This window comes from Podarcis melisellensis (genome assembly GCF_964234715.1).
Source record: "Podarcis melisellensis genome assembly, chromosome: 10".
Taxonomy (NCBI): Eukaryota; Metazoa; Chordata; class Lepidosauria; order Squamata; family Lacertidae; genus Podarcis; species Podarcis melisellensis.
The window spans coordinates 73443095-73465857 of NC_138542.1; the positions used below are offsets into that span (position 1 = coordinate 73443095).

The 22763-nt window shown below is 50.1% G+C and overlaps 1 protein-coding gene and 1 long non-coding RNA gene across 4 annotated transcripts; both read left to right on the top strand.

The window, feature by feature from the left end:
• The first annotated feature begins 1658 nt into the window (after positions 1–1658).
• LOC309378878 lies at positions 1659–7156 on the top strand. The gene is made up of 2 exons (XR_014172240.1): positions 1659–1876; positions 5623–7156. It is a non-coding gene; the product is annotated as an uncharacterized lncRNA (long non-coding RNA).
• Positions 7157–7540: 384 nt separating this feature from the next.
• On the top strand, positions 7541–18886 carry LOC309378728 (Golgi-associated RAB2 interactor protein 1A-like). 3 transcript variants are annotated; one of them, XM_081927345.1, is made up of 6 exons: positions 7685–7917; positions 8085–8263; positions 10013–10268; positions 12564–12676; positions 15524–15582; positions 18450–18886. In XM_081927345.1, exons 1-6 carry the CDS (start codon positions 7777–7779, stop codon positions 18740–18742), a joined length of 1041 nt encoding a protein of 346 aa, XP_081783471.1. In that variant the 5' UTR covers positions 7685–7776; the 3' UTR covers positions 18743–18886. The 3 variants fall into 3 exon arrangements, with proteins under 3 accessions (XP_081783470.1, XP_081783472.1, XP_081783471.1); XM_081927344.1 differs by lacking the exon at positions 8085–8263 and having other exon boundaries at positions 7541–7917; XM_081927346.1 differs by lacking the exon at positions 8085–8263 and having other exon boundaries at positions 7541–7917; positions 18519–18886.
• Positions 18887–22763: the final 3877 nt, after the last annotated feature.

Consider the following 22763-nt stretch of genomic DNA (forward strand, 5'->3'; position numbering starts at 1 on the left):
GAGGTGGTCCCCAGCAGAAATTTGAGTGTGTTGCTTCTCCCCTGTCTGCCAGGATACCTGATAATGCCTTATTATTATCTGATTGCCTTTTCTGGGTAGCCTGGCCATTCCTTTGAGATGCTCAATACTTAGTTCCTGAATATCTTAAGCACTCTTCCCAAGGATGAGTGAAAGCCCAGGGGTCTAAGTAGGTGAAAGGGCAACTGGACCCAGGAAGGAGGAGGGAGGGGAGGGTCCCTCCCTGGTGATGCAACCAGGGGGCATCTTGCGGGGGGGGGAGGGGGCACAAGGCCAAGGGGCAGGAGGGCTGAGTCTTTCCTGCTTGTTGGTTGAAAGAAGAGGAAGCTGGGGGATGGGTCCGGGGAAAGCACAAGAGGGGAGCTCAGGTCCTGCTTGTGAGGGGTTCCTAAACATCCAGTATATCTGAAGGAGCATCTCCACCCCCATTGTTCTACCTGGACACTGAGGTCCAGCGCCGAGGGCCTTCTGGCGGTTCCCTCCCTGTGAGAAGCCAAGTTACAGGGAACCAGGCAGAGGGCCTTCTCAGTAGTGGCGCCCGCCCTGTGGAACGCTGTCCCACCAAATGTCAAAGAGAACAACAACTACCAGACTTTTAGAAGACATCTGAAGGGAGCCCTGTTTAGGGAAGCTTTGAATGTTTGATGCTTTATGGTATTTTAATATTTTGTTGGAAGCTGCCCAGAGGTGCTGGGGAAGCACAGCCAGATGGGCGGGGTATAAATAATAATAATAATAATAATAATAATAATAATAAAAATGGGCACCTGGTTGGTCACCTTGACGCAACACTGGTTTCTCTCCCTGCGCTATCCAGCAGGGCATTCAGAATCACTGCTGACTCTGACTGCACATCCACCCGGCCCAGCCGCCACCCAAACCTCTCTGCTCCTCCAGGAATTTCTCCAATCTTCTTTTAAAGCCATCCAGGTTGGTGGCCATCCCTGCGTCCTGTGGCAGGGAGTTCCGCAGGTTCACTCTGCACTGAGAGAGGGAGAAAAGCTCTTCTCCATCCGCTTTCTCCATGCCAGACACACTTTTCATACACTTATATCAATATCCTGATATGAGGCGAGGAGGCCAGAACTTTACGCAGCCTTCCAAATCTGGTCGCACCAAACATTCATAGAGTGGCCTTAGGAAACACAGGGTCGTTGAGTCGGGAGGGACCCCGGGGTCATTTAGTCCAGCCCCCTTGAACGCAGGACGATAATGGCCGTTCTGTTTCCAGTCCCTTTCCTAACGATCCCGCTAGGGGATTTGTCTTTTCCACGGCCGCTGCCCCTCCCCATCAAAACTGGGTGCTTGAGCGCGGGGTCCAATCGGGGGGTAGCGCGCCTCCCTTCGGAGGGAGAGCCAAAAACCGGAGCAAGCGGTGCAGAAGTCGAGGTACGAGGCATCTTCGGAGCTGGCGGGACGCACGGGGGGTGGGGAGGCGGCGTGTCAGACGGGGCTAGGCTCCCTTCTCTGGCCAACAGCCCAGTGGGTGAGAGGTCACTGCAGGGGCTGGGGGGGGGGGGAGAGGGTGGCTTCTGCACAGCCTGGGCGTGTGGCACGTGCAAGGCGTGTACAGCCGTCGGGGGGGGGAGGGGGAGGCGTGCAAAGGCATCAGGGAGCCCCTCCCCATGCTTCCTCCCCGCCCCTGAGCTTTCAGGAGGGGAGGGGCCGGGCGATGCGCTCCGAGACCCTGGATCGGCCCCGCGACGCCAGTTCCCACGGCCGCCCCGTCCAACAAAGCTTCCCTTCCGGGCGGGGCGGGGTCAGCGCCGCCCCGTCGGAGGAGCCATAAGAGGAGGACGCGTGGCCGGCGGACGGGCTGCACGTCGCCGCTGTCGAGAGAGGAAGAGAAGGTGATCCGGTCAGTTGTCCTTCCCCCCCCCCGCCCCGTCCATCGGTTGGGGTCGTCCGGGGAAGAGCCTCGGGGTCTCCTCGCTTCTTCCCCCACACTGGGAAGAAGGGACGCCATGGGTCGGGGGAAGGGTCCCGGGCCCATCGCCAACGGGGACGGGTTGGGAATGGCGCGCCGGGCACCTGGGAGATCCTGCAGGGACGTCCGCGCCCTCCCAGACGGAGCCCGGGTCGGAGAAGACAGTCGTACCCCCCCCCCCCGCACGACACACACACGGCTAACTGTCCGACGGGTCCGACGGGATCCGGGGCGAACCGTCAGCCCAGAGGGACTCTGCACATGCTCCGGGATAGCCTGGTTTAGTAACATGGGTTGTTTTTCGCTCCAGGCAGGGACGTTCACCTTCCAGTTCCTGCTTGCCTACCTCAACATTTTGGGGTGTATATGGGCTGAAATCTGCTCCTCCTGCTCCGCTTTAATTGCTATATGTGGGAGACTTGCTAGTTGAAGCGCTTGCAACAGGAGTCATGCGTTCCGGAGCGCGTGCAGAGCGCCTCCCGTTCCTTCGGGCCCTTTAAAGTCATTTTATTTATTGGTCTTCTATCCCACCCTTTCCTCCGAGGAGCTCAAGGTATGGCTTACATGGTTCCCCTCCGTCTCCCTTAATCCCCAAGAACCCTGCGAAGTAAGGATACAGTAGGTGAGACAGTAAGGCACTGGCCTTCGAGGTGAGCTTCATGGCCTACTGGGCAGGGCGGGATTTGAACCCTGGTCATAGTCCCCACCACAAATCTGCGAGGAAGTTGAGCCTGAGAGGCAGTTTGGCCCCAGTTCCTTGCATTTGCCCTGATGACTAAGTGGCAGTCCCAGCCCTGCTTCTAGAAAATGGGCCTCGCAGGCTGCCCTCTGGCTCTCTTTGGGGGTCCTCCTGTGTGCAGAGCCGGGCTCCCCTTCCTTTCACCAGAGGTGGAGGCTGGTAGGCAGCTGCGTAGGCCAGTCGGAGCCTGCTCTTGGGGAAACTGAGGCACGTGGAGGAGTGGGGAAAGAGAGCCCACGTAGTTTCAGAGCAGATTCTCTATCTGAGATTCCTGCATTGCAGGGCGTTGTACTGGATGACCCTTGGAGGTCGCTTTCAACTCCTAGCATTGCTGACAGGAGTGAGGCATTGTCAGCATCTATCTTTTTATATATAAAATATTTATTAGTTTTTTGACATATCATTTTCAACAGTAATTAAACATATTTTCATATCTTATACCAGCTTTTTTGACTTCCATCAGTCACATTTGAAAAATTTCCAATCTATTCACTAAATATACCTTTCTTACTTCCACAATTACATTTAACTCATAACTAATATCTCTATTCTTTCTCTACTTTGCAGTGCTTCATACATTTCGCCTTACAAAACTTCTTGTAGCCCTACTAGGGTAATTTGTTGATTACAGTTGCTCTTCAAATAGTCCGTATATTTCTTCCAATCTTCTGTAAATCTCTGGTCCCGCAGGTTTTGAATCCTTCCTGTCATTTTATTCTGCATAGTCCATTAATTTTGTCTGCCATTCTTCTTTCGTTGGAATTTCTTCTTGCTTCCATTTCAGGGCTAAGTAGGCATTGTCAGCATCTAAGACCTGAGCTCAGAGTTTACTTGCGAGATGGCCTTGCCCCCGACCCGTGCCCCCAAAACTGCTTCAGCCTGGCGCTTCCCCAGGAGTCACATAACCCCCGCCCCTTCTACATTGGAGAGGACTCAGTCACTGTGCATGTACCCTTTGGAACTCCCTGCCAAGGGATAGCAAGCAGGCGCCTTCGCCGGATTATAGTAGAGTTTCGATTTTTTTGCACGTTTTAACACATTGTAATCTTTCCCCTTTGTTTTCCTCCTTTTATCTTTCCGCAAACCTCACCGAGGCTTCCTCAGTTTTTACAATGAAGCGGTTTATAAATTCTGGGAAACAAATAAAATAAACGCATCTGAGTTTGAGAAGGCTGAACGATTAATCTGAGAGGCCTTCCAAAGGTGTGTTGGGGTTGAATCTAAAACTTCCTCTGAGAGCCAGTGCGGTATATAGTTTAACTATGAAATATAAAATTTCCTTGTTATTATTTGCATCAGATGTCAAACAGATAAACAGCTATCTGACTTTTAGAAGACATCCGAAGGCAGCTCTTTATAGGGAAGGTTTTTTTTAACGTTGGATGATTTATGGCATTTTATATTTTTACACTGGTGCCCCACAAGACGAATGCCTCGCAAGACGAAAAACCCGCTAGACGAAAGGGTTTTCCATTTTTCGATGTGCTTCGCAAGACGAATTTCCCTATGGGCTTGCTTTGCAAGACGAAAACGTCTTGCGAGTCTTGTGATTTTTTTCGCTTCCCGCTAATACCGCTAATAGCGCTAATCCGCTAATAGGGTTGCTTCGCAAGACGAAAAAACCTCTAGACGAATAGACTCTCGGAACGGATTATTTTCGTCTTGCAAGGCACAACTGTATATTGTGCTGGAAGCCTCCTAGAGTGGCTGGAGAAACCCAGGCAGGCTGCATATTATTATTATTACTATTACTATTATTATTATTATTATTATTATTATTATTATTATTATTATTATTGACTGCCTCTCCTGGTATGCCCCGTGGAGGACCTTAAGGTCCACAAATGACAACATTTTGGAGGTCCCAAGTCGCAAGGTGGTTAGATTGGTCTCAACTAGGGCCAGGACCTTTTCAGTACTGGCCCCGACTTGGTGGAACGCTCTGTCACAGGAGACCAGGGCCCTGCGGGACTTGACATCTTTCCGCAGGGCCTGCTGTTCCATCTGGCCTTTGGCTTGGACTCAGTCTGACCCTTATGTTTCCCTCCCCTTATGTTTTTGATCTATGGGCTACTTTTAAAATGAGGCTGCATTATGTTTTTACTGTAATTTTACTGATGTTAGCAGCCCTGAGCCTGGCTCTGGCTGGCGAGGGTGGGGTATAAATAATAATAATAATAATAATAATAATAATAATAATACTTATTATTATTATTATTTTATCAGGTACGTGGGAGAGAGCAGGCTTCAAATGCCACCCCCATTGCCAAAGATGTTGTTTCTATTTCAAGCCATACCAATTATTGATAATGTTAAGTGTTTAAAAGAATGGCAGAAAGCATTGTCTAAATTTATCTGGCAAGGAAAAAACCCCAGAATTAAATATAAGTTACTAACGGACACTAAAGATTTAGGGAGATTCTCCCTGCCAGACCTGAAGAAATATTTTGAAGCTGGAGCTTTCTGCTGGATAAAAGAATGGATTCAATTAGACAATGTTGATGTGCTGGATTTGGAGGGATTTGACAACGTATTTGGTTGGCATGCATACTTGTGGTACGACAAGATAAAGGCTCACAAAGGTTTTAAAAATCATATAATTAGAAAATCTCTATATAACGTTTGGACAAGATATAAAGATCTCTTAGGAAGAAAAACACCCAGGTGGCTTTCACCAATGGAAGCCCAAGGGTATGAGAAGCTCTTTTGGTGACCTTGGGGTGTGTGTGTGTCATCCACTGCCCTCTCTCAGCCTGACCCTACCTCACAGGGTTGTTGTAGGGCTTCAAGGAGGAGAACCATGTAAGGTACCTTGAGTTTGGAGGAAAAATTGAGATTTAAGTGCAGGAAATAGATAATAGGGGGAGGGTGGGGCCTCTGTGGCCAAAATCAGAGGTGTGAGTTGCAGCCACTCAAGGGTCTGTTTTGTTCTTCTCAGGAGCAAGTCCCGGATCTGTGCCCGCCATCACCATGCAGTGGGTGGTGAAGATCTACCTCCTGGGCCTGGTACTGTCTCTTCTGTCTCTGCTCTTCGGGCTGATGGGCTTCCTGGGAGACCTGATGCCCCCCCATGGGCTCGACCCCTGCCTCCCTGGCCGCTGGGTGGAATCGGAGGGTGGCAGCCTTGCGGACAGAGCCACCCCAGGCCTCTCGGGGGACGACAAACTCAGGACAAGCAAAGAGATGGGCCCCTACGCATGAGCCGAGGGGCTTCGCTGGTGGCAAACCAAAATGGCACGGATTATGTGGGGGTTTTTTTGAAGGATTGGGTTGACATGGATGGGGCTGGGTTTGTATGTGCCTTTGCCAACCTGCCCTGGTGAAAGAGGGGGCTGGCAGCAGAGGCCCAGCTGGCCTGGGGGAGCCTCTGCACCCTGTTAATTGGAATATTTATGGGGCAGGTGTTGGAACCCCTGGGGGTCGATATGGAGACGTTGCTCTCAGCCCCCCAGACTCTGTAAAACGGATGCCTATTGATCTTCTGCTGCGGGACATGGAGAAGAACACCGAGGACTAGCAACTTGGGGCCAAGAATATGGCAGACTTCTTCCACTTCATAGCCTTTTCCGAATGCAGAAGGCCTTGATTCTCAACAAACTGGGCTGCATCACGCTCACTGAGCTCTAGACTCTTGGCTACACACACAGAAAAGGTGTGCCCAGTGGCCGAGCCTGGCTGTTGGACAGACCTGCATTTGGCGAAATTGGGGCGCAGGATTGGGCACCCCGAGCAAAATTCTGGGCTCCCTTCATAGAAACATTTCCCCCTGTTCTTCGGCGCAATAATGGATCTGTGTTCTCATCCTGTGAAAGTCTGCTAGGAATCTGTCTGCTTACCCCAAGGTTTAGCCATGCTGTCGCCAGCCCACCTGCAAGCAGCAGTTTTTGGAAGAGGCCTGCTGGACTGTGGATCATTATTATATTGCGGGAGGGGGTTCCTAACTCATCCCCTGCAAGGGAGGGCAGCTGTGGGCAAGGCAACCCCAGAGGCTGGGCAGGGGGCGCTGGAGAAGAGAAAGAGACCCGCCCCTGGTATTGCCAGGCTGCCCTGCCCTCCTTGAGGTGTTTCAAACAAAATCCCTGTGCTTTTAATATCTGTAGTTTAAGAAGACACCCCCAAAAGGATGCTATTTGGTCTGGAAGGAGCAAAGGCAGCTGCAAAGGAAGGCCTCTCGCATGCCCCCTGGTGGCGGCTGCTAAGAGTTTCAATGGAAACAGCTAAAAGTATTTTTAAAGACAGACTTGGGGAAATTCTAGCCTTGGGGTGAGTGGTTCAGGGGTGCCTTTTCGTGCTGCAAACCACCTCCTGGATCTTGCTGGAAAAGCAGAAGGCTTTATCCTAAATTCTTTGCTGTGCCTCCGTCTCTGAAGAAAGAAGGATGGACATTTTAAGCCTGTTGAGCTGGCTGCTCCTGAAAGGGAACAATCAATAAATGGCAACTCTTTTTAAATAAATATATACAAAACTCAAAATATGAGCTCTTTATTTGTGGGGAGGGAGTTTTTTTTGGAGCAGGGAAAGGGGGTGCTTGAAAAAACTCCCCCTGTCACCCCCTACTTCATAGCTGTCAATTTTTCCCTTTTCTTGTGAGGAATCCTATTGGGAATAAGGGAATTTCCCTTTAAAAAAGGGAAACCTTGACAGCTATGCCCCACTTGCTGGAAAGGGCTTTTGGTTTTGTGAAGGAAGGGTGACTGATTTCAAAAGATGCCATAAGAAGAAATCAGTTGAGGTGGTCCTCCTCCCCAGGTATGGAAAACTCCTGTGAATGTGTATGATTGAAGAAGCATCCTGTGCTACCCAGAAGCTTACTTCCAGAAGGGCAAAAAGGAACAGAAATTCACACACACAACACCCCAGCTGTGTTGCTGATGCCTCTGCTGGGCAGCAACTGCCCCCTCCCAGGAACATCCCCCCCCCAGCTGGCCAGTGTGACATCACAGCTTCAGCCAGGTAGCCCCGCCCCTCTGCAGGGTGTCATTGCTGATGCTGCGGCAGTAGAGGAGCCCGGCTGCTGCTGGCTGGCTGGGCCAGGGAGGGCCGAGAGTGGCAACGGAGGCCCCCCAAGGGATGCTCAGCCCCTTGAGTGCCCATGTCTAGAGGGGCCTTGGCTCGCAAGCACAGTGCTGGGGAGGAGCTGGGCCTGGAAGGGGGCTTGCTGTGCCAGCTGGTCCGCTCCCCAGATTACAACCTGTTCCCCAACTCGGCGGTCTTTGAGAGCAACTTCATCCAGGTAGCTCCCCTTTCCCACCCCCCCGGGTGGTTTTTCAGCAGAGGTCAGATGGCTTCAGCTGAGATTCCTGCATTCCAGGAGGTTGGACTAGATGGCCCCTGGGGGTCCCCTTCCAACTTGTGATTTTAGCCTGTTTTGGGCCGGGGGTGCTTGCTTTTATTCGACAGGTGACCAAGAAGGGGAAATGGGTGGACATCACGAATTCGCCCACCATCGTGACCATGGGAGTGACCTCCTCGGACCCCTGCCTGCCGCTCCCCAACGTCTTGCTGATGGGGCGCCACAGGGTCCCGATCCGGAGGAGCCACAGCAAGGCTTTAAGGCGCCCCCCTCTAGAGCTGACCAGGTAAAGTGCAGAAAAGGGATCTGTTGGTATACATTGGTACCTCGGGTTACAGATGCTTCAGGTTACAGACGCTTCAGGTTACAGACTCTGCTCACCCAGAAATAATACCTCGGGTTAAGAACTTTGCTTCAGGATGAGAACAGAAATCGTGCTCCGGCAGCAGCAGGAGGCCCCATTAGCTAAAGTGGTGTTTCAGGTTGAGAACAGTTTCAGGTTAAGAATGGATCTCCGGATCGGATTAAGTACTTAACCCAAGGTACCACTGTAGTCCAGCACAGGGGTAGGCAACCTAAGGCCCAGGGCCAGATGCGGCCTAATCACTTTCTCAATCTGGCCTGTGGATGGTCCGGGAATCAGTGTGTTTTTACATGAGTAGAATGTACCCTTTTATTTAACATGCATCTCTGGGTTATTTGTGGGGCATAGGAATTCGTTCATTATCCGCCCCTTCAAAATATAGTCTTGCCCACTGCATGGTCTGAGGGATGGCTGAAAAAGGTTGCATTTATTGCATTCTATAACACTCAATAGTGAGGTAGCTTAGGCAGAGAGGCAGAGTCTGGCCCGAGGTTGAGCTTCACAACTTATGGGGGATTCGAAACCTGGTCTCTTCTGTGTTCTCAGGGCAGGATTTAAGTTTGATGAGGCCCTTAGCTACTGAAGGTAATGGAGCTCTTGATATGTCCAGCTGTCCTTTGTCAACAACAAATGGTCACTGTTTTTGTGTTGAATATATGCTATATGGCAATTGATGGACCTAATAGCTATCCAATGGGATGCGGGTGGCACTGTGGGTTAAATCACAGAGCCTAGGACCTGCCGATCAGAAGGTTGGTGGTTTGAATCCCCGTGACGAGGTGAGCTCCTGTTGCTCAGTCCCTGCTCCTGCCAACCTAGCAATTCGAAAGCACGTCAAAGTGCAAGTAGATAAATAGGTGGGAAGGTAAACGGCGTTTCTGTGCACTGCTCTGGTTCGCCAGAAGAGGCTTGGTCCTGCTGGCCACATGACCCGGAAGCTGTACGCCGGCTCCCTCGGCCAATAAAGTGAATTGAGTGCCTCAACCCCAGAGTCGGCCACGACTGGACCTAATGGTCAGGGGTCCCTTTACCTTTACCTTTTATATCACTCAGTAGTGAGGTAGCATAGGCAGAGAGGCAGAGTCTGGCCCGAGGTGAACTTCACAACTGAGGGGGGATCCAAAACCAGGTCTCTCCTGTGTTCTCGGGGCCGGATTTCGGTTTGATGGGGCCCTTGATATGTCCAGCTGTCCTTTGTCAACAACAAATTGTCGCTTTTTTGTGTTGAATATATGCTATATGGTAATTTGTGGACCTAATAGGCATCTCAAGCCATTTGCACATGTTGCCCAGTCCATGCAGAATGTAGGCACCCTATATATAGAAATGAGCAAACCAGTGATATTTTAGGGACCAGGCTAGCAGGCGGGGCCCATGACGTACATCATAGGAGCCTACACAACACAAAACACTGTTGCTGTATGTAGGTTTTATTTGATTAGCTTTTAATCTTCTATTTTGGAAATGTACATCCAGTGTTGGTTTTTTCCCCTTTAATTTTTTTGGGGGTCCCAAGGGAGTTGGGCCCTAAGCTATAGCTTGTTTAGCTTATATATAAATCCAGCACTTCATGTCCTATTCCAACACTCTAACCACTACACCACACTGTTTCTGAGCCTCCCCTGCCCAGCAGTGCACATATCCTACACCACCTTCGCCTCTTTGCCCCAGGCTGCTCCCCCTGCGCTACGTCCGCCTGTCCGTCCACGATGAAGCCCAGCGCATCCTGCGCGTTCAGACTGTGACGGGGAAGGTCTACTACCTGCAGCTGCATCAGGAGCACCCCCACGCCGTCTTCGCCCTGTGGAGTCGCCTGGCCGAGATCCTGCAGAAGGGCCTCTCCATCACCACCAAGGACCCTAACATCCGCATCCGCCACAGCTTGGTCCCCAGCGGCAGCAGCCCCTCCAGCAGCTCCTCCGGTGAGGTAAGGGAGCTGCTCTTCTTGCAAACTCTGGCACAGGGAGGGACGCGGTCCGAGATCTTGGGGAGGCGGTTCTTGTTGGATGTGATCCATGAGAGGCAGTCAAGTACAGTGGTACCTTGGCTTCAGGTTACATATGCTTCAGGTTACAGACTCCACTGACCCAGAAATAGTACCTCGGATTAAGAACTTTGCTTCAGGATGAGAACAGAAATCGTGCTGCAGTGGCGCGACGGCAGCAGGAGGCCCCATTAGCTAAAGTGGTGCTTCAGGTTAAGAACAGTTTCAGGTTAAGAACGGAACTTCGGAATGAATTAAGTACTTAACCTGAGGTACTACTGTACAACATTCCTTGTAATGCTAGAGAAGACTTATGAGGGGATGTTTGGTCCAGCCAGTCAAAACTTCCTGTACACCAGTGTGGTGTAGTGGTTAAGAGCGGGAGTCTCATAATCTGGGGAACCAGGTTCGCGTCTCCGCTCCTCCACATGCAGCTGCTGGGTGACCTTGGGCCAGTCACACTTCTCTGAAGTCTCTCAGCCCCACTCACCTCACAGAGTGTTTGATGTGGGGGAGGAAGGGAAAGGAGAATGTTAGCCACTTTGAGACTCCTTAAAAGGGAGTGAAAGGCGGGTTATCAAATCCAAACTACTTCTACTACTACTACTACTACTACTACTACTACTACTCCTCCTCCTCCTCTTCTTCTTCTTCTTCTTCTTCTTCTTCTTCTTCTTCTTCTTCTTCTTCTTCTTCTTCTTCTTCTTCTTCTTCTTCCTGGCTGGAGCAACCTTCCTTTTGCATGTGTTAGAAGGTGGGCATGGCCTTACCTGTCCAGGTAACAAAAGGATGAGTCACGCAGGACCCCCCTCTCTCTTTTTTGACTTTGTCCTTCGTTTGACCAGCTTTTAGCTAGGACTGCTCTGCTAACTCTCAGCTAGCAGAAGCACTGGGATTATTCCCCCATATGGGATAGATCCACACATACATATTTGTAACTAAGTCTGCCTTCAGGAATCCAACTGTGAACTGATGTGAGTAAACTTCTTTTATTGACTTTGAATAAGATTGTGGTGTCTTTATTCTTTTAAGAGGGATTCAAGGGAACTTACCAGGAACATACAATTCAATCTGAGACAGACTGAACTGTATAATAGCGATAGGCTCACACGAGCCTGCAACCAGCTATCTGCTGTGCATGTAAAAAGGGGGATGTAACTCTGCTAAGGAAAGGAACTTGCTAGTGCAAGTTAGGAAGGATATTAATAAACAATATTCTCTGAGGAGCTCTGAGGAGAAACACCTCAAAGCAGGTTATAAAAAGATAAACCCGGAAGAATTTACGACAATACTTTAAAACATACAAAAAGTTAAAATACAGGCAAACCCCCAGATGCATTTAAGTGAAAGAGTGTATATTTGAAATGCCATTGAAAAAACCTGCAAACTCCCTGTTCTGGCATTGGCCCATTTGGCCCCTTTCTGTGACATTTTTGGGTCGCTTCAGCATGATGTGTGTGGGGGCAGTCATGCTCATATCAGACGCACCTAAAATGGTCACTGCCTCTACTGAAATAGGCTAGAATTCACGTCGACCTTCTTGGCATCTGGGCAGGTTGGTCTAAACAGAAGCTGCTTTTAGTGGGCGCTGGAAAGAGTGCATTGAAGGTGCCTGCTTCCTATCAAGAGGCAGGGAGTTCCAAAGTTGCCACACTAAAAAAACCCAGGTTCTTGCAAATGCAGAACAGATATTACATGGTTTCCCTGCTTCTCATTTAATCCCCACAAGAACCCTGTGAGGGTTTGGCTGAGAGGCAGTGACTGTGCCAGTGAGCCACCTCCTCCAAGTGGGAATAATAATAATAATAATAATAATAATAATAATAACAACAACAACAATAATATAGACCCCAGCTTCCAACACATATAATAAAGCATAAAACATTAACAATCTGATCCAGTATGAAAAGTCACAATATATTTTAAAGTGATGTTATTTATTTTAAACCACTTATATTAAACAAAGCAATATTCAATAATCCATTCGAATCTAATACTGTAAAATTAAACGCCAAATAATAATTTGAAGGATGGCTAATCGGTGCTTGTTTGCAACTTTGGCAGGGTTTTTTGTTATGATTGCTGCAAACGGCTTTGATATGCATTTTTATGACAGAGCGGCATACAGATATTTGTTATAAATAATTGAACCGGGTGGGGGGCAGCCAGGGGGGAACGGGGGGTACCTTGGATTCACAGCAGCCTCTCTGGTTCTCACCCCCCCCATTATGGCCTCAGTACGTGGACAGGGCGACCCGGGGAAGGAGCGCAATGAAGAAAGCAGGCAAGAAGGTGACGGGTGCCCTCGCCCACATCTCGAAAAGCCCCCCGAAGGACAAAGGCAAGAGGAAGTAAGTGGCCTGGACTTATTTCATGGGCCTCCTTACCAACAGACACAAAATTGTAGAGTTGGGGGGGTCATTTAGCCCAACCCCATAAAATTCAGGATTCACAGCAGAAATCATCCCAGGCAGGCGGCTGCCCAACCTGAGTTAATCTAAGAACATCAGAACTGGCATCTGGGCCAGGCCAATCTGGTCCAGCCTCCTGTTCTCACAATGGCCAGTCAGATGCCCATCGTGGGAAAGCAGCAAGCAGGATTTGAACACAAGGGCAACTCTCCCCTCTGGGGTCCTGAAACATTAGATGCAGAGCATAGCCATCGTGACTCTATGAATTTGTCCCACCCTCTTTAAAAGCCTTCCAAGTTGATGGCCATCATTTATTTCCTCCTGGGGAGGAGTGTTGTAGTTTGAAGGAGTTTTGGAAAACATCCAATGAACTGTAGGTTTGGAAGGGATCCCCCAAGGTAATCCAGTCCAAGCCCCTGAAATGCAGGAACCACAGCTAAAGGATCCCTGACACAGGGCCGCCCAACCTTTGCATAGGTAAAGATAGAGGGACCCCTGACCATTAGGTCCAGCCCCGGACAACTCTGGGGTTGCAGCGCTCATCTCGCTTTACTGGCCGAGGGAGCCGGCGTACAGCTTCCAGGTCATGTGGCCAGCAGGACTAAGCCGCTTCTGGTGAACCAGAGCAGCGCATGGAAATGCCGTTTACCTTCCTGCCGGAGGGGTACCTATTTATCTACTTGCACTTTGACGTGCTTTCGAACTGCTAAGTTGGCAGGAGCAGGGACTGAGCAACGGGAGCTCACCCCATCGTGGGGATTCGAACTGCTGACCTTCTGATCAGCAAGGCTCTGTGGTTTAACCCTCTGCATAAAGACCTTCAAAGGAGGAGGAGAGGCCTGTGAATTGGCCTGAGATCTACAGATGAAGGGGGCGGCATGCAAAGTTAATACCATATATACTCGAGTATAAGCTAACCCGAATATAAGCCGAGGCACCTAATTTTAGCACAGAAAACTGGGAACACTTATTGACTCGAGTATAAGCCAGCTCACCACACCACAAACCTGGTGGTGGCGGCAGCGGAGGAGGAAGAACAAGCAGCCCCAAAGAGCTGCTTTTGGGACTGCTCATTCCTTCTCCTCCGCCTTTGCCGCTGCTGTTGATGGCGGTGGAGGAGGAGGAATGAGCATACCCTCACGAGTATAAGCCAAGGGGGGCCTTTTCAGCATAAAAAATGTGCTGAAAAAGTTGGCTTATACTCGAGTATATATGGTAAACAATAATGATAATTATAATAATGATAATTTGGATCCGTCGGTTCATGTCCTAATGGGCACTTCCCAGTGCTCTATGGCAGTGTTTCCCAACCTTGGGCCTCCAGCTGTTTTTGGACTACAACTCCCATCATCCCTAGCTAGCAAGACCAGTGGTCAGGGATGATGGGAATTGTAGTTCAAAAACAGCTGGAGGCCCAAGGTTGGGAAACACTGCTCTATGGCACAACAGCTGGAGCGTTTTCTTGCAGGCTCGAGAGTACATTTTTGACACAACAAAGGGTGACCTAGGAATGGCTGGCAGGCAATGAGACTGGGCAGGACTCCTCTTCCTCTGCCTGGGGCTAGCCTGGGGGTGGGAGGCAGCTGCTCAGGTCAGTGGGGAGGAAACGGCAGCTCTGAGCTGGAGGGGCAGAAAACAGACAAGCAGGGATCACCCCAGAGCGGGCAAAGTCCACTCTGTGCTGTGCGATGGCTGGGAAAGTGGAATGAGCTTTAAAGGCAAAGAAGTTGCTTTAGTGGTGGATGCCTTGGTTGTGATTTCTGCATTGCAGGGGGTTGGACTAGGTGACCCCTGGGGTACCTTCCAACTCTATAATTAAAGTTAAACGATGGAACACTCTGCCACAGGAGGCAGTGGTGGCCACCAACTGAGAGGGCTTTAAAAAAGGAATCATGGCATGGGGGGAGGCAGCGACGCTTCTGAATCCAGTTGTTGGAAACCACTGGAGGGGAAAGAATTGCTCTTGTGCTCAATTCTTGCTTAATGGTCTACCATGATGGGCACCCAGTTGGCAACTGGGAGAACAGGATGGGCCATTGGCGGCCTCTTTTTATGCCTTCTGTGGAAGTGAGTTCCACAGATTAACTATCCCTGTTTGTTGTTAAGTCATTTAATTGTGTCTGACTCTTTGTGACCCCCTGGACCAGAGCACGCCAGGCACTCCTGTCTTCCACTGCCTCCCACAGTTTGGTCAGATTCATGTTTGTTGCTTCGAGAACACTGTCCCACCATCTCGTCCTCTGTCGTCCCCTTCTCCTTGTGCCCTCCATCTTTCCCAACATCAGGGTCTTGTCCAGGGAGTCTTCTCTTCTCATGAGGTGGCCAAAGTACTGGAGCCTCAGTTTCAGGATCTGTCCTTCCAGTGAGCACTCAGGGCTGATTTCCTTCAGAATGGATCGGTTTGATCTTCTTGCAGTCCATGGGACTCTCAAGAGTCTCCTCCAGCACCATAATTCAAAAGCTTCAATTCTTTGGTGATCAGCCTTCTTTATGGTCCAGCTCTCACTCCCATACATCACTACTGGGAAAACCATAGCTTTAACATCCCTGTTTAGGGAAGCTTTTTAATGTGTGAAGTTTTATTCTGTTTAATATTCTGTTGGGAGCTGCCCAGAGTGGCTGGGGAAACCCAGCCATATGGGCGGGGTATAAATAATAATAGTAGCAATAATAATATTTTTAAATTATTATTATTAGCATTACTAAAACAGAACACAGAGCTTTGAGGCATATTCCATACGGGTTAAGCCACATCCTTGTGTTGCATTTTGTCTCCTTCCCTGACAGGGTGTCCTTTCAGGGAGATTACAATGACGAACTCTCGGCTCTCTCCAATGACATTAAAGGTAAGCAATTCCCCCTCTCAAAAAAGTGCTTATTTCCGCCAATAGCCAGAACCCACCTGCCATTAGATGCCACTGAGCCCCTGCAAATCCCAGGTGTGCCGAGTCAGAGGGAGGAAGCAGTGGGACAGACACTCAAGTCTGTGTCTCCAAAGTGGAGCAGGTGTGTGCCGTGTCAAAGGCCCTCAGGATCTGCTGGGCATGAGGGTCAAAGTAAATGGCTCTGGGTGCAAAGGAGCCTTTCCCCAGCCGGGTGCCCTCCAGCTGTGTTGCCCTATAACTCCCAGCCAGCACAGCGAATGGTAAAGGATGCAGGCAGCTGGAGTCCTGCAACATCTGGAGGGAGCAGCTATTATTATCGCTATGAATTTATTTATTGCCAGCACAAGTTAAGGCATTAAAGGACAATGTTAAAAACAGATTAAAACAACCTCCAGCTGTAAAACGAAGGTGGGTCCCTAAGGACATGTACCTCGAGTGGCGAAAGCCAGAGCAAAGAGGTGCGTCTTCACTATGGGATGGAAGCAGAGTAATGAAGGTGTCAGGCACACCTCTGTGGGGACGGAGGCCCACAGCTTAGGGGCCGCAACAGAGAAAGCCCTCTTCCCCCGGGATGCCAACCCCAAGTCTCTGAGGGTGGAGGAACCATCAAGAGCCCCCCACCTCTGCCAATCCCAGCACCCAAAAGGGTCTGGAGCGAAGGAGGTGGCCTTTCAGATACAGTGGTACCTTGGTTCTTGAACTTAATCTGTTCTGGGAGTCCGTTCGACTCCCGACACCATTCGAAAATCAAGGCGTGGCTTTCGATTGGCTGCAAGAGTTTCCTGCACTGAATCAGAAGCCGTGTTGGGCGTTTGGCTTCCAAAAAACGTTTGCAAACTGGAACACTCACTTCCGGATTTTGCAGTATTTGGGAGCTGATTTGTTTGGATGCCAAGCTGTTTGTTTACCAAGGTACCACTGTAGCCCCAGTCATTAGGGGCTTTAAACACCAACGCAAAGCCCTTGAATTGGGCCTGGAAATGAACCCCCTACCAGTGCAGCTGTTTTAAAATGGGGCTTATATGAGAACCCCAGACAGGAATCTGGCTGCTGTGTTTTGGGATGGCTGAAGTTTCCGAGGCGTCTTCAAGGGCAGCCCCACATAAATGGTATTGCAGTAGCCCAGCCTGGAAGTTACCGGTGCATGGAGTTCAGAGGCCAAGTTGTCTCTTTTCAAAGGGGGCCACTGGCAGCTACAGGGATGCGGGTGGCACTGTGGTCTAAACCCCTGAGCCTCTTGGGCTTGCTGATTGGAATGTCGGCAGTTTGAATGCCTGCGACAGGGCGAACTCCCGTTGCTCTGCCCCAGCTCCTGCCAACCTAGCAGTTTGAAAGCACACCAGTGCAAGTAGATAAATAGGTACCATTGCAGTGAGAAGGTAAATTGCATTTCTGTGTGCTCTGGCTTCCATCACAGTGTTCTGTTGTGCCAGAAGCGGTTTAGACCTGCTGGCCACATGACCCGGAAAGCTGTCTGTGGACAAACGCCGGCTCCCTTGGCCTGAAAGCGAGATGAGCGCCGCAGCCCCATAGTCTCCTTGGACTGGTCTTAATCATCCAGGGGTCCTTTACCTTTACCTTTTTGCTGGTGGCTCACAAACCCCAAAGCCACCCCAGCTGAGCCAAGAGGCTCCTTCAATTTTAATGGAGCAGCTGTAGCCGCAGATATGATGGAGACTCCAGAACAGGCATCCCCAACCTTTGGCCCTCTAAATATTTTGGACTACAATTCCCATCATCCCTGACCACTGGTCCTGTTAGCTAGGGATCATGGGAGTTCTAGGTCAAAACATCTGGAGGGCTGCAGATTGGGGATGCCTGCTCCAGAAGAGGAACCGCTGAGAGAGAAAACGGGTGCCAGAATCTTCTGGAGAGGAAGAAGGAATTCCTTTTCCTAACTAGGCACCAGAAACTCCCACTCTCAGCACTGCAAGGAGCTGGAGCCCCCAGGCAGGGCAGGTTTAACCATTTGGCACTGATTAATGCAGGATGCAGGTGGCGCTGTAGGTTAAAACACAGAGCCTAGGGCTTGCTGATGAAAAGGTCAGTGGTTCGAATCCCCACGACAGGCTGAGCTCCTGTTGCTCAGTCCCAGCTCCTGCCAACCTAGCAGTTCAAAAGCATGCCAAAAAGTGCAAGTAGATAAATAGGTACCACTCCGGCAGGAAGGTAAACGGCATTTCCATGCGCTGCTCTGGTTTTGCCAGAAGCAGCTTAGTCATCCTGGCCACATGACCTGGAAAAACTGTCTGAGGACAAATGCTGGCTCCCTTGGCCTATAGAGCGAGATGAGCGCCGCAACCCCATAGTCATTTGCGACTGGTCTTAACTGTCAGGGATCCTTTACCTTTACCTTAATCCAGATTAGTGGTGCTAAATATGGGATTGTTTACAGAAGGAAGCACATTGCTGCTTATTTAGTTGTTTATTGCATCCATATCCTGCCTTTTCCTCAAAGGACCACAGGAGGGCATATGTGGTTATTTTTTTTAGGTCAATGCGCTTTTTTACTTTTGTTATTGAAAATTTGGGGGGGTGTTATTGAAAATTTTGGGGTATAATGTTTTTAGTAGTTTTCTCATTTTTTTTTCATTTTTAAGCCATAACTCTAAAATAACTCAACTCGACAAAAATTTTACTTGGTGCCGAAAAGCGGTGTCAATGGGCAGGGAGTTCCAAAGTGTAACTGCTTGCAAAGGCAGGATGGGGATTATGAGGCACCCATAGCAGTGCCAGTTCCAGAGTTTGGAGCGGTGAGAAGGGCATATATATATGGGCCCCAGTGTTTGGGGTGGTCTCATGCCTGCCCCCTTAATTCCACCTTGCAGGGGCGCCTTTGCGGTGCGATCTGAGCCCTCCCGCTTCCTTCACCCGCTTCCCTGTCCTCTGCCCCTCAGTGCTGTTCTACGACATGCCCGCCCCCCTGGTTTGCGCCCGGTGCAAAGGGCGCCTCTCCAAGATGTCCCGCCGGCACAGCCGAGAGCTCAGGCCTTCCGAGACGGATTTGGACCTCCTGCCTTGGATGGACAGCAGGAGCTACGGACTCTGGCAGCAAGAGACGCCTTCGTGGCTGCAGCCCCTCAACCGGTTGAGCAGCCTGGCTGCTGCAGGCCTGAAGTAGAGAGACGGGCAGAGGCGCTTCGGCTCGGTCTGGGCATCGGAGATGAAGGCCAGGCAGCGCTGCCACTGGGGAAACTGAGGCACCGGCTGGCAGAGACTAGAGAGAGAAATCCAAAGCGTAATAAAACTATATGGCTGGGTGTGAGCGGCATGGTGGGCAGCCCTTTTTTCCGAGGGGGGAGGGGGTATGGCTTGGCGTTTCCGGCTTATGTTCCTGCCCCCTTTCTTGTCCTCAGTTCTCATGCCAGGGAGGACGAAGGGAAAGTGGCCAGAAATGGCCCCCCGCTGCAATTTCTAGCATTCAGAGGGCTGGGAGGATGTACAGTGGCACCATGGTTCTCAAATGCCTTGGTATTCAAACAACTTGGAAGCCAAACACTGCGAACCCAGAAGTAAGTGTGCTGGTTTGCAAACTTTTTTCAGCAGCTGAACATGCTCCATTTTGAGTGTTATACTTCCGAATTGAGTGTTACGCTGAGGTCTGTCTGTTTTTACTATTTATTTTGCATTTTTGTGGCTCTTTTTGTTTTGTTTTTGTTTTTGTGTGGAACCCAGTTTAGCTACTGATGGATTGATTGTGTGACTGAAGTACATTGTTTATTGCTTTCATTTTATGGATTGGTGGTCTTGTTAGAGAGTAAAAATTCATGTTAAATTGCTGTTTTAGGGGTGGTTTTTAAAAGTCTGGAACAGATTAATCCATTTTGCATTACCGCGCCTTGGTTTTGGAACGCTTTGGTTTTGGAGTGGACTTCTGGAATGGAATGGATCCCCTGCAATGTAGGAATCTCAACTAGATTCCACACAACAGGTATCCATCCAACCTCTGCTTAAAAGTGTTGAGTGAAGGAGAATCCACCGCTCTTCCTGGAATCCTTCCTCTGGGCAGTTTATGACTTATCACTCTAGGTTCCTTTTTGCAAGGAGCATGGAAGAGGCTGGCATAGCTTCCCCCAAAGTATCCTGTGTGTCTCAGTTAAGTTAGAAATCCACAGGATTCCCCAGGATTCCTTGGCACAACGGCTATTAAGCCAGGTGTGCATATTTTTCTTAGCCAAAAGGGGTTGGCACAGCCAACCCATTGTGTTCTGTTGCCCCTGGAAATGCCAGACTTGATCCAAAATCCATTTTTGAATGCTCTGCCCTTTTGTGACACAAACAATAAACCCGAGTGTCATAGTGTAGTCTTTGCCTTTTCCAACCCATCCAAAATTTTCTCATAAAACCTAGACCTGCAAGTGTCTTTCCAGTGTCCCGGACGCACAACCTCAGCAGGCCAAGCAGAAGACACATTTAACTAAATCAACAATATTTCTGCTTCTGGGATGAGGCATTTCATCGCTGAAATGAAGCAGAGCGATCAGGAGAGGAGGACAAGGAGATGCCAGCGGCTCAGGAGAGCAAATATTTGGGGAAGGCGGAAAGAGGGCTTACTGGCTGGGATTACACTAGGCTCACCTGTTGTGGTCTGTGGCCTGCAGACCTGTTCAGGGGGAGCAGGTGTGCTTCAAATCGAGCAGGTGAGAGACGGACACCTCAGGACTAGGTTTACCTAGTTCAGCATCCTGTTTCTGATAGCTTTTGGGGAACAACAGGTGCAAAGGTGACTGCTCTTCCTGGAGTGTCATTTCCGTGTGCCAGTGCCTCACAGTGCATATGAGGTTTTCTTTGTTGCAGTGGCCATGATGCCAGCCCATAATATGCTTTCACTTTATCAGGATTTCCCCTTGCAGCAGAAAAGCTGGTAAAATAAAAACAACCCATTGCATATCTGCAGCCAGTGCTGGTGGGGAAGCTCCATGAATCACAGAAGTAAAGTATTGGGGGGGGGTTTGAAGGGACCCCCAAGGGTCATCTAGACCAACCCCTGCAATGCAGGAATACCTGGCTGGTGCTCCTCCAACCTCTGTTGAGAAACCTCCAATGAATGAGAGACCACCACCTTCCAAGGGCAGGGCTGGATGAACCACGAAGCAAAATGAGCATGGGCTTTGGGCATCAAGGGAAGGGGTCACCTTGAAAATTTTCCCTTGGTGGATTTACCATGGGCTATATGGGGCAGCTCGTGGGAAAAGGCTCCCACAATAAATGAAAAAATACATCCTTGAGGCATCGTTTGGCTGAAACATCAGTTCAGAGCCCCTTTTCTTCCACCTCCCTCCATTGAAAGCACGTCAAAGTGCAAGTAGATAAATAGGTACCACTCCAGCGGAAGGTAAATGGCGTTTCCGTGCGCTGCTCTGGTTCGCCAGAAGCGGCTTAGTCATGCTGGCCACATGACCCGGAAGCTGTACGCCTGCTCCCTCAGCCAATAAAGCGAGATGAGCGCCGCAACCCCAGAGTCAGCCACAACTGGACCTAATGGGCAGGGGTCGCTTTACCTTTACAGCCCAGGAAGCCCCTTCTCCTGCCAGGTCAATGTTTGCCAGAGTTCCACAACCAGCATCCCAAACTAAGAACAAGCAAAGGCTCGTTTCTTTGCCCAGGAAACCTTGAGGGTGACATCCAAGCCATATATTTAAAGCACTCGTATACCACATCATCATCTTCAATAATAATTTATTTATACCTCACCCATCTGGCTGGGTTTCCTCAGCCACTCTGGGTGGCTTCCAACAGAAGATTAATAATACATTGAAACATCAGTCATTAAAAACTTCCCTAAACAGGGCTGCCTTCAGATGTCTTCTAAAAGCCAGGTAGTTGTTTATCTCCTTGACATCTGATGGGAGGGTGTTTCACAGGGCGGGCGCCACCACCGAGAAGGCACTCTCCCTGGTTCCCTGTAACCTCACATCTCACAGTGAGGGAACCGCCAGAAGACCCTCAGAGCTGGACCTCATGTCTTTTGACTGTCCTGGCTTCTCCCAAAGAATCCTGGGAACCACAGTTTGCTAAGGATGCCTTGACTGGTTAGGGGACAGCTATTGGATTTGATATCCCGCTTTATCAGTTCCCGAAGGAGTCTCAAAGTGGCTAACATTCTCCCTTCCCTTCCTCCCCCAAAACAAACACTCTGTGAGGTGAGTGGGGCTGAGAGACTTCAAAGAAGTGTGACTGGCCCAAGGTCACCCAGCAGCTGCATGTGGAGGAGCGGAGACACGAACCCGGTTCCCCAGATTATGAGACTACTGCTCTTAACCACTACACGACGCTGGCTCCTAGAACTACAGTTCTCTGGGTTTACCACAAAGAGGGATTAATGGTTAAAAACCACACTGGTAATCAAAGCTCTGTGAGGGGAACTGGGGTCTCCTCACAGTTCTCCATGCCCTTAGCATGCCATAGCAAAACCATCTTTAGATGCGGCCACAATGGCCAACTATCGCCCAGTCTCAAATCTTCCATTCTTGGGCAAGGTGATAGAGCGAGCGGTTGCCGAACAACTCCAGGCACGCCTGGAAGAAGCGGACCATTTGGATCCCTTCCAGTCGGGATTCAGGCCTCATCATGGGACTGAAACTGCCTTGGTCGCACTGGTTGATGATCTCCGGCAGGCTAGGGACAAAGGTGAGAGCTGTTTCCTAGTTCTGCTGGATCTCTCAGCGGTGTTTGATACCTTCGACCATAACATCCTTCTGGACCGTCTTGAGGGGCTGGGAGCTGGGGGCACTGTCCTACAGTGGTTCCGCTCCTTCCTCCTGGGCCGTGTCCAGAAAGTGGTGGTGGGGGATGAGTGTTCAGACCCCTGGGCTCTCACTTGTGGGGTGCCTCAGGGTTCTGTCCTCTCCCCCATGCTTTTCAACATTTACATGCAGCCGCTGGGAGAGATTATCAGGAGGTTTGGGCTGGGTGTTCATCAGTATGCAGATGATACCCAGCTCTACCTCTCTTTTAAATCAGAACCAGTGAGGGCAGTGAAGGTCCTGTGTGAGTGTCTGGAGGCGGTTGGAGGATGGATGGCGGCTAACAGATTGAGGTTGAATCCTGACAAGACAGAAGTACTGTTTCTGGGGGACAGGAGGCGGGCAAGTGTGGAAGATTCCCTGGTCCTGAATGGGGTAACTGTGCCCCTGAAGGAC

What these genes read in the sequence shown, in the direction of transcription:
- LOC309378728 (XM_081927344.1), top strand. Translation starts at nt 7,556, where the DNA reads ATGCCTCTGCTGGGCAGCAACTGCCCCCTCCCAGGAACATCCCCCCCC. An exon ending in TTGAGAGCAACTTCATCCAG is followed by an intron (nt 7,918 to 10,012) that starts GTAGCTCCCCTT and finishes TCTTTGCCCCAG; the next exon opens with GCTGCTCCCCCTGCGCTACG. An exon ending in AAGGACAAAGGCAAGAGGAA is followed by an intron (nt 12,677 to 15,523) that starts GTAAGTGGCCTG and finishes CTTCCCTGACAG; the next exon opens with GGTGTCCTTTCAGGGAGATT.